Here is a 17465-nt window from a genome sequence, read left to right as displayed (position 1 = left end):
AGCAAATATACAACTTTGATTTCTCTAGTGTATTGGGCTGCTGCAAGTGTTGTGGGTATGTCTGGTCAGAGTTCAAGTTTGTGCCAGTTCTGAAGGAATAATTAGCAAGTCTTCGAAGAGCTCTGGAGGCGGCGATATTGTTAGCAATAAGTTCAGGCCAGCTATGGCACTCTTTTAATAAGAGCTAGCAATAGGTGAAATATGTAGTCTTTTGTTAACTTTACTGAAATCTGTCCATATGCTCCGTGTTATCTTGCTTGAAATTGCAGCCAGGCACGTTTTAAAAAAAAACAACTATGGCATTTCAAAGTCTATTTATTAATATTTCCTTATTTTCTTTTGTGAAAGGGTATAGGAACATATACTGAGACAGAAAAATAGAGAGTTGCTGTTAATGTTCATTATAATTTAGAGGAAATGTAAAGATTAGCTATACTACATAAGAAATAGTAATTTAATCAGAGATTTTCTGATAAAAATGGGTAGCACATATTTAATGAGATGAAACAAAACCAGAAGGTTTTTAACTTTTGTGTCTACAGTAATAGAACAGAAAAATTCTCAAAAATTCTCAAAAAGTCTTAAAAATAGAATTGGACTGAAACCTAAAACTTCAGGCCGCTAGGAATCATCTCTAGTCAGTACATAAAATCTACTGCCGTGATGAAGGTACAATTTTAGCACTAACCTGCAGAATTCATTATGAAAATGGCTTGGGTTTGTATTTGCAGTAGAAGAGGGTATTTCAGTATTAAATAAATCCACTAAACAATTGTTTACTTGATGGATGTGAGACTGGTTTCTCCCTCTTACTTGCTCAAATGAGCATCACTTAAGGAGTTTTACTGTTACCCTTCAGCTTTGAACGGTTTGGCACATCTCATTGTACTGATTGTTTTACTCATTCCATATGCTTGTAGAGCATTGTACTGAAATTGCAGTTAGAGGGGGAAAAAGTACATTTGGGTGAAGGAAAATAAACAATAATCCTTTAGACCACACAGGATTAATTGTTTATTTGTCAGATAGAGAGGAGTACAAGAAGAACTACCGTAAAGTTTATGACTGAACTCAAATAGCTTAGAAAATCTATAATAATTGATGTCTGATGTGTTATGATGCATCAGCATGAGGAAATATTGAGCCTCAACCTTAACATGATTTTTGTGATCTTGGATAGTTAATGCATCCATTAAAGAGGGAGAGTAAAATAATTTTGTTGCAAAGCTTGAGTCTCCTTTGTCCATTCCATGAGATTTAAGTCAGTGTTAGGCCATTCTGCCCATCTCATGTTATAGGTGCTCCGAATATAATTTAATATTTCACTAGCCAGTTAACCAGAAAAAATAATACCTGTCACTAACGGTCTGAACTGTTATTCCCCAGGTTTAATCAACTCATTTTACCAACATTTCTTTTGCCCCCCTGTTTGAGGTCTCCTGTTTGGCACAGACGTCATGTGATACCCGATGTGGGAGCTGGAGACTTGAGAGCTGTTTTCCTAGACTAAATGTTTGAGGTTACAGGACGTGGCCTAGTTTCACATAAGCTTTCAAATTTCAGTGGGACATGCTGAATCCTGAAACTGTCAAATAGTGTATTATTTTTGGAGTGAAAGAGAGTACGTGTGTGTGAGTGTGTGAATGACCTTTACATTTTTACTCTATCCTGAAAGTCTGACTTCCTGCCCTTTCTCCCATGAGTCCATAAACTTTAGCAATTAAACTGAACACTTTTTAAGGAAGAAATTCAGTACAGAAGAGAAGAACTGGAAACGAGAATGGTGTATTGAGGACAAAGCAAGGAGAACAGCTAAATGCTATAAACTGGTTGCTTTGTGATGGATGTAGAAAAATATGGAGAAGCTGGGATTCTTTCATTTTGCCATGTTTGCCTCTCCATCTTAGTAAGGTCAAGACCTGTGTGTGTTTTTTGTTTTCCTTCCTGCAAAAGAAGCTGAAAGGTTTTTCCTACTTGTCATCAAAGCAGTAGGAGTGATGACTCGTAACAAATGCCATCTCTTTATTCCCAAATCCTTAATTCTTCAAACTTTGTGAGCAACTACAAAGAACCTCTCTTAATGCTGAATAAAATTGTCCACATGTTTATCAAATATCTCCTCCTTGTTATCAGTGACAGAAGTGTATTTATGTTACTGGTACCACACGTCCCCCAGTCTTGCAAAAAGCTGTGCATTCAGGTGATACATAGCAAAATCTGATCCACAGACTATAAATTCCCGTATACAGAGGTATGTGCTGAGTGGTAACAACAGAACTGTGGATGCCGCAGCAAACTTGTATTTTTTTCCCACTGAAGTGCAAGTTGTTTACAAATATTTTCCCTTCTATACAAGGATAAATGCCTTCTCTATCTAGAGAGTTAGAAGTCTTTTCTATGTCTAAAGGAAATAAGAATAAGCCCAAGTTCCTACCTAATATCCCCCCTCCTTGTGGGTCATTTAAGAGTATAGCGCTATAAAGGAAATGCCACCATTTGTATGGGATCAGTAGGATTAAATCCATTTTGCTATAGATTTTTATCTTCCTCATTACATCACCTTAGCAAAACCAATTCTTCCCCACGAGTTCTGTGCAGTATCTCTCTAGTTACGGTCACTGCTCTTTGTTTCATTGGTAAGTTGGCAGTCCAAGCAAAACGGATCACACCTGAGCTCTTGCTGTAGCCTGTTAGGCTGCGTAGGCCATTGAAATGGACATTTCCTTTATCTCATTGCCAATTTTTACAAGAATTGTAGAAACTTTAAGACTTCTATACCCTGTCAAAGCTTGCTGACAGTGGTGGGTATTTTAGGTATATGGAGGACTTTTGGATAATGCCTCTGCTGGTTGGGAGTCAGACCTTTTTTCACCTTTCCTTCTGAAGCTATCTAATAATTAATGTTAAAAGAATTAAATGGTATGTAATACGATAAAGTGATATCTGTGGATTATGATATTGTATGGCCTTTTCTTGTGGGAATACATGTATACTTTCCATTAACTTTGCAAGTATGTATTGATATAACAGATTGAGACGTTCAGGGCAGTGAAATGCACATGAGCTATGAAGCCTTATGATTTCACAGGAAACTATTCAAAGCCTGGGAACTTGGTTTGAAAAGTGACATTATGCTTAATTCAGCTCCCATGACAGAGCTCCCATCAAGCTGAACTATTCTGCTGAAGAAACCTATTAACCAGGCTAGCTCAGTGCATTGGCAGTACTCCTTGTGAGTTTCTTTCTTTCCTTTAGGGAGATAGTTTTCTTTCAAATAGCACTGCATGCTAGGAATGTCTGCCTTTTTTTTTTTTTTTTTCTCTTGTGCCACTGACTCATTGACTCTGGCATCTTGACTTCTGCATTTTTTGGCTAGGAGGGAGGGGTAATTTGTACCCAGATTTAAAGCTCTGTAAACCCTTTCATATTGAAAAGATATGAAGCAACTTTCTTTGTAAGAAAGCCTGGTGTTTAGAGTCTAAAATAAATCCATGATGCTGCAAATAACCTCAGGCAAGTCATCTTACCCTTCTGGCCCAATTTTATGATTAGTTACTGAGCTGTGAATGCTAAATGCTATTAGCAATATATATTATTGTATAAGGTGAGCAACAGCATTGCTCTCAAAAAAAAATAAATCTGTATAGTGCAGGTCTAGTCTACTTGGACACCTGTGTATGGCCTAAAACAGTTCCAGTATTGGTTTCTTGGCTTGTAAACAGCTGTTATCAGTTGAAATAGTACTTAGGACTACTTAGTAGGTGTTACTGAAAATGCAGAGCACATGTCTTAACGCTTATGTTGTGTTGTGACCAGCATTTGGCCCTGTGTGCCTCCTGGGATATCAATAAAGGGATATCAGTAAAGCCAGGTGACTTAAACTAGTGAAATGTGCTCCTGCCCTTATCCTGTTACATGCTCCCAGGCTGCAGATGATTGTCTACCTGGTTGGAGGTGGTTGGTGTTGGTTTGCCAGAGAGCTGTTCAGTACTTGATTGATTGATCTTGCTTGTTCTTAATCTCTTCAAGGTATGATTTTTAGGAAGTATCCTACACAAAGGAAGTATACTTGCAGGAGAAGGAATTATGCAACTTCAGAAATTAGTGAATAAAAGTAAAATGAATGATTTATTTTTTTTTTAATGTGAATTTACAATGTCTGTGCAACGTAAACCAAATTTCAGCCCCAGACCACGCCCAGGTATCCTTGCAGGCAGGACAAAGGTGTGCTGTGACAGTTAGTGGGCCAGGCTGAGTGGCCTTTCAGTGACTAACTAGCGTGGGCAAGACAGCGGGCAGGGACAATTAGGGAAACCTGTCCCCGAGGCCTTCAGCAGGTGCTCATGGCTCCCTCCAGGTGTGGCTAGGCCTGGCCCTGATGAGCCCCAGGCCACCTGGAAAGGGACCACCAGCTGTTGGGTGTGTGAAGTTATTGGGTTTAATTGCTGCCCCTAGATAAGGAGGTACTGGAAGGGGTTGTGGGGTAGCTCTGTGTGGGGTGCTGTGAGGTGAGTTGGGGGTTTTTGTTAAGATTTGGGTGCTTTTCGTTGCTGTAGGTGTGGTTGTGACTGGTGGTGCTGTGAGGTGAGTTGTTTTTCTTTTGTTGGGATTTTTGGACTCGATGATCTTGAGGTCTCTCCCAATCTAGAAATTCTGTGATTTGGGTGGCTTTCATCACTGTGGATGTGGTTGTGACCTATCACGATGCATGTGGCTGCTTCATTGCCTCTCCGGGCCACCCTTTGGCATATGTACCACAACCACGACGCCCTCTCAGCTCTTTTACACCACTTTTACTTCACTCCACAGCGGAGGAAGGCTCCCAGCCCGCGCTGGGAGCTGGCTGCGCCTCTCCCCTCTCCGCGTCTATCTGAACCACCGCGGGGCCGGGCCCGGCTCCGGCCGCGGCTCTCCCCGGGCCGGAGGCCGCGGAACGGCGGCGGCGGTGCCGGCGTTGCCGCAGGGGCGCTGTTGGGACGGACCCTGCCGGCTGCGGCGCCGCCATGGCCGCTTTGCCCCGCGTCCTCAACGTTAACGTGGGCGTCCTGGGCCACATCGACAGCGGCAAGACGGCGCTGGCCAGGGCGCTCAGCACCACCGGCTCCACCGCCGCCTTCGACCGGGCTCCGCAGAGCCGGGCGCGGGGCATCACGTTGGATCTGGGCTTCTCCTGCTTTCGCACCGCCCTGCCTCCTCAGCTCGGCCCGGGGCCCGGCGAGCTCCAGTTCACCCTGGTCGACTGCCCGGGGCACGCCTCCCTCATCCGCACCATCATCGGCGGTAAGGGGCAGCGGGGGCGGCCGCCCCTCCCCGGCCCGGTGCGGCGGGGCTCGGGCTTGGGCTCGGGTCGGGGCTGGCACAGGTTTGGTGGCCTCGTCACCCATCCCCGGGGCCCCTCCAGCACCAGCCCCGCGCTCCGAGGGAGGCTGGCTGGAAAGGGGAGTGCCCCGGTGGTCTTGGCGCAGGCCTGGCCGGTTTGCTTGCAAGCCCTTGGAGAAAAGTTTTTGTTGCGTACAAAGAGTGTTTGCGGTGTGGAAGTGTAATGGTAGCTTCGTTTTCCCCCCTGGTTGAAGCTGCCAGGTTGGTATCCCCTGTGCTGGGAGCTGTGGTGCACCTGGTGGGCGTGCACGCGTGGCAGACCCTGCTGGTGCGGAGGCCGAGGGCTTCTCATGAAAATTGTATGGTTAGAAAGCATCAAGTGGGTTTTAGTCATCTTTCATTTTAGTCTTCGTTGAGGATACACGGAGATTCATCTGGCTGGCTTTAGAGATCATTTTAGGTTAGCTCACCTTGTTCTGTGACGAACAGCACCTCCCGCCTCTGTCTCTTAAAATTGAGAGCCTGTTGGTGCCTGACAGGGATTGTGGCTGCAGGCAATGCGAAGTACTCCCAGGCTGATAAACTGAAGCTACAGGGGCTTCAGAAAATCCAGTTCCCCTGTATTTGCTGTGCTAGTGCCTCCTTAGCGTCTAGGAGGTGGTAGTTTTGTGTCTTGGCAGCTACGCTGAGGTTCAGGCCAAGTTACTCTTCACGATGTACAAGTTAACCCCCCTTTTGAGCAGTCATAATACATGTAAGTGGTATTAGCAGTAATAACATTGTACTGCTTGCATTTCTTTTGGGTAGAATAATAAATACTTCACTTCTTGATTTCTGCAGCACTGTCAGTGTGCGCTCAATAGCTGCAAGAGAGGAGTGGCTGTGTGCCGAATCCCTGAAATCTGTGGTCTTTGAGTCTTTTGTGCTTTACAGTCTGTTACTGGGCTTAAGTAATTGTAAGCACCTGATTATCTTCTGAAGAGCCAAGTTTATTTTGGCATTTGGTAGCTTTTCTTGGACAGGCTGTAGAGTGACTTGCAGATAGACACTTCTTTCTTTAGGAAACAACTAATCTGAGCGGGGTGAGCTTTCTCTGAAGAGGACTCAGGAAGGCCTGGAAAAATAGCTTTTGTTATCACTTATTTTGGAGTGGTTATTTGATACATAAACTTCTTATTGCTTCCTACTTACTGTTTTTATGAAGAACTTTACAGCGTTTAGTCACAGCTGTCTAAGTTGGTTGAATAAATTAATCAAAAAGCACTATTGATGGGCCATGTTGGGAGAAGAAAGGATGTGGATTAGACTGGGTGAATGATAATTTTTCTTCCCAGCAAGCATGGTTCTTGTACAGGTACCAATTCCGGCACATAAGCTTATCAAACTTGCTTAGTTCCAATTATACCAGAGTACATATTTTAATGAAAATATTTAATTTGTATGACTTACTGCAATCCTATATATTAAACAGAATTGCAAAGAAAATGCAGTATTGTGTTAATACTCAGAGCTAGGAACTTCAGCTGCATGCTTGATAGCATACACATAAATCTTGATATTGGATGCTTATTTGTTTTTACTACCAGGTTTAAAAAGTGAGACCTTGTTGTTAAAACCTGATCTATGCTGCTGGGACTATTCAGTGCACTCTCAATTTTAGTATGTTTTGGTGAAACTGAAGTATATCATGTGTAATAGGATACATCCTTCAGTATTTCGATATTGCCACCTTTTTTCAGCTTTTCAGAAGTGGAAAGCCAGGCCTCCCAGATCACGGTACTTTAAAATGTAGATTTTCATCTTCTTTCTTAGCATAAGTGTTCAGGGTTTGCCATTCCAAGCATTTTCACTGCAACCAAGAAGGCTACTGCTCTTTTTTAGATGCTATGTTTTTCTTCTTACATTTTCTTCTTATGTTTTCTATTTCTAAGGCTTCTAAATAAAATATCAGAGCAAAATGTTCTATCTTCCTATGTTAATTCTGCACGTCAGAGTTCCCCCAGGTCTTGAAGATACCGCTCTTCTGACATTAAGGCCTGAGATTTCTGCAGCTTGAGTTAACCTACAGAAAAATGGGAGCTGGAGGGGCTCCAATAAAGGGAGCAGGATGTGAGGATTTGGAAAGGGGGTGGGAGGAGGGCAGCTTTCTCTTCTGTGTTATCCTCATCTGCATGCAGCTTTTGCTGTTGGGGCTACAGGTGTGAAAATATGCTGCTGCATGCTCTGCTTGAAGCTCTTTCATTGAAGGTTGTGTAAACTGGTTGGATCCCCTTTGAATGCCCTGTTGGGGGTTGCTGTCTGCTGTGGCCGGGTAGCAGTGGCTTTATTCAGTTTGCTAAATCTGCCACTGGGCAACTAGCTCAAGAGGCTCCTTCTCAGGAGCTTTTTACCAGTCTCACAAGAGCAATCAGCAGCCTGTCGTCCTCTCTAACCAGCATCTTTTCTGTGCTCCCAAAATACTCTAAGGGTTAATTCCTCTCCAGTGCAAGGCTGATAAAACCCACTTGCAGATCAGCTGAAACTATTTACTGTTCTTTAACATATTTTTGAATCTGGCTAATTCTTGAAGGGTGTTTTTCATGGCTGAATGTAGTATTGCATTTTTGTCATGCTACACTAGGTAGCACTTGACCTTGCAAATACTTTTCACAGTCACTCACAGGATGCTTATTTAGAGACAATACCTTAGGATTAAGTGAATGCAGAATATTTGAGCAGTAAGCAAATGGAATGGAAAATGGAAGTCATATTTCATTCTCTGTGGCTGCATTTTTCTTACAAAGCTTGTCCTTGAAAAGAAAACCTATCGAATGCTAAATCAAGTGTGTTTTGTTTTTTTCTAACCTGCATGCTAGGAATTGGAAATGTTGTGAACAGTTCCACCCAAGTTGCTTTCTTAAAGTTTTATCTGGAAGGTGATAGTCAAGCCTGGAATGGAATAAGTGATGGGCACCTGACTTAGTACATCGTGTTTTCTGCTTGTATTTAAACCATGCTGGTTCATTCTTCCGCCACAGACTTCTGTGTCTGATGTCGCAAGAAGGTATTAAGTTACTTTGGATAGTTGCATGGTTTGGACTCTGCTGTGTACTTCATTTATTTGCACTATTCTGAACGGCAGGAACAGAACTTTTTTTCCTAGTACTTGATACGAGTTTCAAGACTTCACTTGGCAGTAGCAGGAGGTAGTCTTTCATACAACAAGTGCTGCTTGTATTTATGGCTGTTTGTAGTCAAATGGCTAAACAAAAAACCAAATCTGAATAACTGAATTTTAATGGTCAATTCTTGGCTTGTCACAAGAAGCACTCATATCAGCCGTGCTTGCCTTTTGCACTGAACGAATGAGTGCAGAGTCCAATGCTGCTTTCCTCCATTGCTAGGGAGAGTTAAGAGGTATCTTGTCAAAATTGCACACTCACTGGGATGAAGTAGTCTCTGTCAGTGCTGTGTTTGTTGTTGTGTGTGTTTTTTTTGTTTTTTTTTTTTTTGACTTCCATCCTTGTGTTAGATCTCAGCTCTCCAGTCTTTGGCAAACTGACATTAACCAAATCGAAGTAAAACAAGACTTGCTTTTAGGTTTGTGTGTCGCAGACGGTGCATCCAGAATGGTGTCTCCGATGAGTTCAGCAGGGGATGCCTGCAGAGAGGTTATACGAGTTAATCTTCCAAAAGAAATTCAATCCCCATATTTCATTTTAAGACCACTTTGCGTAGCAAAGTAGTCTAACCAGTAGCAGATTTTTTACTTGCTGATGGTTAATTTCATGCCCTACAAAGGGTCAGCACACTAATACAGAAGAACATGATTACCTCACCCCAGCTTCCCCCACACACATGCAGCGAGGGGATCCTGCGGGGTTTGTTTTAGGTGAGCTGTTGTCAGATGCTTTTTCTGTTCAGCTCTGAGATGGGTTCTCAAAAGAACTTCTACAGAAGAAAGTTATCTTTCTTTTACCCTGTGAAGTTCAAAGGATGGGATAGCCTTATAGGGTTTTAATTGGAAAGCTACTGCTTGACCCTGGTTGTCTATACCTGTGGGGGAATTCTGGCGAACTTGTAGTTTTGTAATCCTTGTGCCTTGCTGAACCTTTGACCTCTTTACTTTATAACCAGAGCTTCATTGTCACCATTTGTCCCTGCAGTTCCTTTCAAAGAAAACTGCCTTGCAAGTGTCTGTTTCCACTTTGCTGCTGTGTTCCGTTAAGGAAGGGTATTAATTCATACCTGATACATCGGAGGGGCCAAGACTTTTGAACTTGCACAAGAGCTTGGGGAGGGGGAAATGAGCATAGCGAAAGCATGTCTTGCTGATGCAAATGAGTACAATGAAAACAGTCTTGGGAGATCAAGGGGAATGTGGGCTTGCTACCAGCATTCAAAGGCGGTCAGATGCAGATTATTTGTAAGATTAACACAGCGCCAAAAGAAGGTACTTTTATCGCAGATTTGTTGTTTTGATGAAGTTGTTGTAAGCTTTTAAGAGAATTTGTAAATTCAGGGTTACCTTTCCATTACTGTCAAGAAAATATACTGCCATCAGTGCCAACCTTTGCTTGTTGACACCTTTGTGAAGATACAACAGCTCTTGTTTGTTTTTTTTTTTTTTTAATCCCAGGTAAGAAAGAGCTCTGTACAGTTTTAGAGCAGTATATATGGATTACTGTGAATTTTCATGGAGGCCTCTTGATGTTGGTTGTTGAGGGGAAGCATGTTTTCTGGAGGACAGAGTGCTTTGTGGTGTTCAACAGCTACTCATCTGGTCAGGAAGGTCACTGGAGGGTTTTGAGGATTCGCCTGCCATCCTGAAGTAAGAATAACCTAACAAGCAACCTCGTTTTGTTGAAAATATTAAACTACAGGTCCTGTGTAATGTAGCTTTTCTTTTTGAGGTTTGATGCAGTGAAAATGCTCACGAGTCAAGAGTTCACCATTTCCAGCTAGCACTCTCTAAACCCTAGTAAACTTGTTGGGTTCACAGTTCAATGTCAGCAGTTTTGATTGCTGACATTGCTTTGTGTTAAAAATGCAAATAAACTTTATTTCTGTGAATGAAAAGCCTTTCTCTTGAAATTGCGTGCTGTTTTTAAATTCACATCAAGGAATTTGGTTGGAGCCTGCTACTTGTGAGACAAATTAAAGGACTATTTTTATTGAAATTAAAATGCTTTTTTTTTTTCTATTAAGTAACTATGTCTAAAGAAGAGGCAGCTGGTATAAAAGCAGTAATACTCTAAAAAGTCCTTTCCCCAACCCCCTGAAATGCAGCTGTGTCTACAGGACATTTCGGCGCACAAGAGGGCAGTGTTTGCTTGCGATGTAGGATCTCAGTGATAAGTATGTAGGGTAACAGGTCAGCAGGGATGGGGTGACCTTACTTGGAAATGAAACAAAATCAAGTAGAAGATTTAGAACTCAACTGTGGCTTAACTTTCTCCTTCCTAAAGAAAACGACCCCTGTCTTTTAAGGAAGGTTAGTCTTACTTCATTTACAATTTGAATAGCGTTTTTATACCTTAAGCAGTAAAAATGCATAGGGTGTCGTCGTCTATATTTCATGACAGAGGCAGGTAACCCAGATGAGATGAAACAACTGGTTTTCATTGAAGTTGCATGTGGGGGGGATGACACTTCATCCACATAAAGGGTCTTTTTTTTTTTTTAATTTTATTTTACAACTATGGAAGATTAGCTAATTTAACCTGGAAAGCAATTGGAAATGCGGGAACCATGAAACTCAGTACACAACTCCTTTATTTTCGTCCCTGTTTTCCCATGTCATTTAACCCTGTAAAAGCAAGGCAGTTGTACTAAATCCACTCTGAATTGTTTCTGTGCTGTGTAGGGCAGCTTGTATATTAGGAGTAGAATTAAACTCTATTTTTAGGTGTGTGTACCAGATACTTTAAAACAGAATAGCGGTCTTTGTGGAATTTTAATCTATCTATATTATAACTTAAATTGTTCTACTCTTCCATTCCTTCTTATTTTTGTGCATATTAATGCTTTTTTGAGTGTAGTAACAGCGAGGCTAGTTTACTTGCCTGTTACGATTTCTATTTTATGCTCTTCACTGCTTTTTTTGATTTGAAGCTGACTTCCCTATTAGTTGTACAGGTTCATTGTGCTCCTAAAGTACGCATCAACTGTTCAGTAACATCAGAGAGAAAATCAGGAAGAGCCTTCCTTTTTGTTCTATGGGTTTAACAGCAAGCCGTCATCTTCTGATCTCAAAGTTATATTGAATAATTACATTCTCTTCTACTCTCTTCAGAGTTCTGTCATGTTTCTAGTATTCAATTTTTAAAAAGAGTATGTTGTCTGAAGATGTGATTTATAATTTAATTCTCCATCTTAAATGTAGATCGTAAATGAGTAGCTTTATTGAACCGTGTTTGAATGTTAAATTCTTTTGCTAATATGGGATAATTTTTCTGCAAAGCTTGTGAATGGTTGTGTGTGCATACTTACGTGCAACAAAATTGTGCTAATTCGCACTTCATTATTTGACATAAAAACTTGACAGCTTCTCAGGAAAACATAATAACCAAGCGCTGTTATGGTGCTGAGTAACTCTGTTTGATCGCTCTCCCTATTGATGTAAAAACAGAATTTCTTTGTTCCATCATACTGTGTGCTAGCATTCATCAAATAACTGCATGCCTTTTCATTTCATTTTTGCGTCATGTTTCTTCTTGCCTGAGATTTTGTAAGCTCTCTGGGAGAGTGGTTGAGCTTTACTAATCTTATTTTAGGAGATTTTAAATATTAGCTAATATGAAGTCTTAGAATAGATTTTACTCAGGTATTTATAACTTACTGTAAAATGTGAAGCATCTTTATAATTAATTTAGTTTGACAACAGCAATTTTTAAAGCCTACTTTTCCAAGTAGTATTTTTACTGATGATGGATCTGTTTGCTTGCTAAATGGTCCAATTTAGCAATTCACTTATTAAAGCAGTTTGATTAGGTTCTGCGGTATTTGTTCTACAGCTTGCTTTGGAAGCTGTCTTCAATTACTAGATGCAAGTTGAATGATATATTGCTTATGTATAAAACTCACTTTTAAAAACTGGTTCAGCTTGATGGAGCCATGAACTTTGCTTCCTTAATAGGTCTGGGGGGTTTTGTGTGTTTTTTACCGGTAGTAATAGTGTATGTTCTTGGATGGCTGTAGTGGTGTTCTTCAAAGCCCTTAGAAAAACAAAATGCAGATGGAAAAATCTAGGGTACGATGCTAAAACAGACATGCAGCAGATCTTCCAGCTAAGAGAGCAAGCCAAATCTGCACATTGTCATTGTTAACGTCCATAAGTGGAATAAATAGTTGTTCCTGCGGTGTGGCAGCTAGTTGTTTTCTGTCTGGGAACCCTGAGGTTGGCCTGGCAAGCAGAAGAGCAAGGACAGATGTTCAGTGGTGGTGACTTCCAGCTGGATTCTTGAACGCGTTGTGTTCTGTGGGTCACAGCTCATAACAGAGCAAAACTGAGCATGAGCTCCAGCAAAGAAAGACTCAAACAGCTCGTACGATAGCCATGATCGCAAAGATACTGTGCATTCAGTGTGAACGTATTCCCAGTGCTATCTGTAAAATTCAGATTAAATAGCCATTCTGAAGTGCTTCCTTTAAACTGTTTGCTTCCAAAAGCGTTGCAGGCTAAGTAAATACCAATAATTCTTACTTCCCATCTCCTTATCAGTTATTCTACCAAAATGTTGTTGCACAGTCTATCTAATCACTTCCAAGTGAACATGAAATGGTTAGTGTTGGCTTGCAATTTGAATTACGATCTCTGTTTCAAACTTAAGCTGATTAATTTTACATTAGATCATAATTATCAGCTTTACCAGCACTAGGGGTGGTTGCAGCCAGACTCCGTGTATGAAGAATATGATCAAGTTGGTGAGTAGTGGAAGAAGAGGAAATAAGAGAGTTTAAACAAAAATGGACTGGTTGTGTTCAGCAGCACTGCAAGGGTAAAGGATGACATGGGAGAGTTTAAAAAAAAAATAAAAAATAAAAAAAAAATCAAAGTTTGGGTTTTGAGATTTATAGAATTTGACCTAGGTGAGAAACCAGGCCGCTCACCCCAGCCTTAAGAGAAGAGATGATTCATTTGGACTTAATGTTTTGTTTGCTTAAAAACTTCTTATTTTCTTTCAGTTCTTGCCATAAAAGGATCATGAATGTTGTTTTGTTGACTGTAGCTCTGCTTTTTCTGCAGTGCCAGACAAGTGAATTTAATCCAATCCCCTGAAGCGTTTTTTTGTCTTCTGTGCCAAAGTTTTCCTTTGTTTTACGTCTTCTTTGGGATGCAACATGTGGTTGGCATGTAGCAGTAGTTGGTGCTCTCAGATCTTGGGCACTCTTCTTAATTGTGGAACTACACCTCAATTTGTTGTGCAAAGCTTCAACCGTCTTTTATTTCCACTAAATGTACTGTAGAGCAGGTGGGCATATTTTAGAGATGTTTCCTCTATCTGTAAAATTTGAGATGGTCTTTGAGAACCTGTTGGCTAAGGAAAGCTATAGGAATACTAGAGAATTGCTGGTGGTACTGTCCAATTATATTCACCAGGGTAGGCAAGGGAAAACGTCTTTTGTTGCAGGCGTTTATTCATACTTAAATCTACTTTGGTTATATTAAACACTTCCCTTCCAGCATTATTGCTTTGGAGAAGAAAGTTTCCAAAGTATGCAAAAGCTGCATTTGGAGAAAGAAACATAATTATTGTATTTTCTTTTTTTGGGGGATCAAGAGGGGGAGGGAAAATGGTTTCCTTGTATTTAACTGTGCCGTTGGATGGAAGACAAAGCTCAGTCTCTCTTGCTGACTAATGTCATCATCGAGGCATTTTTTTTCTCCCACGGAGCAATTTTGTCTCCATTGAGACCCCCACAGCCATTGGCAAGACCGTGGCCCGAGATTAAATCTCATGCTTGGGTGAAATTCTAATGACTGTAATTGTTTCCTCTTTTCAAGTCTGTGGTCCCTTCATCAAAGAGTGGTGCGGAAATTATGCATTTATGTTGTAAAAGGGGAGGTCATGATTACCTGAACCTGTGGTTGACTTTGGGGGATTCTGTGTCGTGTTCTGGCAGTGGTTATCCACGCTGACATTCCAGTATGCGAAATGATTTAAAGCGTGGCTTAGACTGTGCGTGTAAGTGAATGGGGACAGGTCTCAGCCCTTCCTGGGTTTGGGATGCTCTTGCTTGCTGCCACGCAGGTTGCAACCACTCCATCAGCAGTGGTGGCAGCTCTGGTGTCTTTTATCTCTACAGGAGTGAAGGAAAAACAGTCAGCATGGCTTGGGGGAGCTTTCTGCACTTGATCCACTGCAATTCCCAGCGTATTATAGCCGTGAAATTGTGCTGGGCTTGTGTCCCCCAAACAGGAGGGCTCCGAACTTACCAACTGGGTCACAGTTAACCCTCGTGCTTGGGTAGTCAGTGATGGTGTCCGAACCCCTCAGCTCTGGATGGGTTGTGTGGGTATGGAGGCTCAGCAGATAAACGTGGGAGTGAGGATACGAGATCATTCCGTGCAGTTTTATAGAGGTGGCTTGCCCAATCCTGCAGGGCTGGAACGTGCACATGTCAGTGTCACAGGATGGTGGAAGGGTTCAGAGAAGTGGTTGTGTTGCCTGACCTTACCATGCAGCTCTACATGTATGCAATTTTGGAACCATAGCATCCCTGAACTTCTCTGAAGATTTATGGAAAAAAATCCTATACCGTGCATTAAGCACAAACTTTTGGAGTTTGGACTTTAAAGGCTGCTTCATAAACTATTTAAGTTTTTAGAAGAGCTGACCAAGAGATATTTTCTTAGGGAATAAAGAAAATAGTTCAAATGCCATTTAATTTTTTTCTAGGCTGCTCTCAGAGACTAAAGAAACCCCCAAACATAAAGTCACTTTAAAAAGCATTCAGCATCAGAATCTTTCTGATCTCAGTGGGATTATTCAAATGCACAACAACAAATCCCACATGCCACCAGTGCTGGTCACAGAAGTGACCAGCTTCAGGCATATGACATCAAAACTTTGGCCTGTGCCTGGTGATACTACTACTGGTGATTTTTACTTCTATCTGGTGATATAAGAAAAAAACCTAACAACCGCTTATCACCTTTTCTCCTCTTATAAAAAAAATATATATCTATATATGCATTATATATATTGTATATATTAAAAAAAACACTCTTTAATGCCTAAAAAAAATTTTAGACCAAAATGGTGTGTAAATGCACATATGTATACACACAAATTGCATTAAAAAAAAGTTTTGCTGATCATATTTATTCTTGAATGTGACGTACTTGATATTTCTAAATAAAAAGCCATGAATTGGGCATCCCAAAGCAAATTGTTTTGTTCTTTAAGTTTGCTTACTTTATAAATTTTACACCTTATGGCAAGGGGCCATAATTGTTTGCCCTGAGTGGGCTTTTCACCTACAGCTGAGATCCTCCCATGTTTTCAGGCCTTCTGATGAAGTTGTGGTGGTTGGTCATGTTTACCCATCTCTTACTGAGCTTGCCCTTTAGTCTGTGCTGTGTATTTGGGCATCCAGTAATGCTGTCTTCTGTCCAAAGCTGCTTTTTTAACTGGAATCTCTTGTGGAAGAGATACCCTTGTCTGTTTGGAGTGCTCTATGTTACATCTAGAGGCAATTAAAAAAATGCATTTGATGTTAAATTGACCTGTGCCAAACCTTGCGTAGAGAAAGGACTCAAAGGTGAAGGGCAGGAAAGACTTCTGAACTGAAACATATATATTGATGGGTGACTGCAAGTCCAGGTTTTACTGAAATTTCATCTTCAGATGCGTGGTCTTGTCACCAAACTGTATTCGCTAACAAGTATTTTTTTCATTTTCTAAATTTTTTAAATTTTATTTGCTGTATGAAGGACTTGATTATTCCCGTAATAGCCAGCTCTGAGTTAAGGTGTTGATGGCTTCTTCACTTGTTGTAACTTAAAGCCCCTCAAATCAAATGTGAAGATACATTTAACTTTTGTTTCTAAATATAAACCCTGTTGTCCTTTTCCTAACCCACCCATGCACCAAGAAACCACCGTGTTTATTTTAAAAGAATGTTTTTTAGGAATATATTCAAATTGGTGCAGTGGTTGAATGCTATTTTAATTAACGCCCTTGCTTCTTATCCCTTTGAATTTTAAAGTTTTTTTTTTGTCCTCTTAAAGAGGACTGTAAACCTTAGCTAGGGAAACTGTGGAGCATGTTTAAAGTGATATCAGGTGTATGGATTTTTTTTTCCTGTTTTCTTGCATATAATTGAGTCAATCCGAGGTAGATACAGAACTGACTAATGTGAAATTTAAATTAGTTGATGGTGTCCTTTCAAAGCTTGCGCATACTGTTTTAAGCCTTCTTGCAATAGCTTATGGGCTCATATGAGAGCAGTTGGAACAAAAAGGGCTATAGGAATGTTTGAGGTTAAGCTGTATATTTATTCTAGCAGTGTACGATAGTATTTCAGCAGCATTTTTGCTTTGTACTGGAGAGCTAACAACTTTGTAGCATCTGAAATGCAGCAATTTTTGCAGTGTTTATTGGACTCTGAAAACTTCCAGGAAACTGAACTGAAATAATCATAATCTCAAGATGCACGCGTTTTGGGGACAGCAGTACTCTGTGTGCTGCTGTGCTTTCTGTGAAAGATTTTTGTCTTTTTGTCCCAGTCCGTGCAAGCTCACTTTGATGAGCTGCTTGTTCAGAAGTGGGTTCCTGTTAAGAGGATGCTGAACCAGGGTTAGATATTGTCCTCTTTCTGCCCTATTTTTTTTTTTGTAAGGAGTCAGATGCATAGTACGGCATAGACATGGCAAAAGTAGCCCAGATAGCTCAGCTGAAGTGCTGCATTTAGGAGAACTTCTCACAAGAAGCAGAGCGCAGTGTAGCACCAGACACGACTGAAATATAGGATGCCTGAGCCGTAGTCTAAAGTTGGCAAACAGGACTTTGTACGAGGTCAGCAAAACACCCCATCACGCTAGTTTTCCAAAATCGTGTATATTCTGGTCTGCTGCTAAGTGGTAATGATCATTACAAAATATTCTAAATGCCTGAGCTGCGCTATCTCTACTTCTGTTAGTTCTGAGGAGCCAAAAAAAT

General features: G+C 41.0%; 1 protein-coding gene across 1 annotated transcript in view; it reads left to right on the top strand.

Annotated features, from left to right (window-relative positions):
- Window positions 1–4987: 4987 nt before the first annotated feature.
- EEFSEC (eukaryotic elongation factor, selenocysteine-tRNA specific) overlaps window positions 4988–17465 on the top strand; it is a 121701-nt gene continuing 109223 nt past the window's right edge. Inside the window, exon 1 of the mRNA XM_084292596.1 lies at window positions 4988–5280. Within this exon, the coding sequence (XP_084148722.1) occupies window positions 5004–5280 (277 nt within the window). The 5' untranslated portion in view covers window positions 4988–5003. The remainder of the gene's footprint in view (window positions 5281–17465) is intronic.

The sequence above is a fragment of the Netta rufina genome, assembly GCF_964035555.1.
Source record: "Netta rufina genome assembly, chromosome: 10".
NCBI lineage: Eukaryota > Metazoa > Chordata > Aves > Anseriformes > Anatidae > Netta > Netta rufina.
This window is presented reverse-complemented; position numbering and strand designations above follow the sequence as displayed.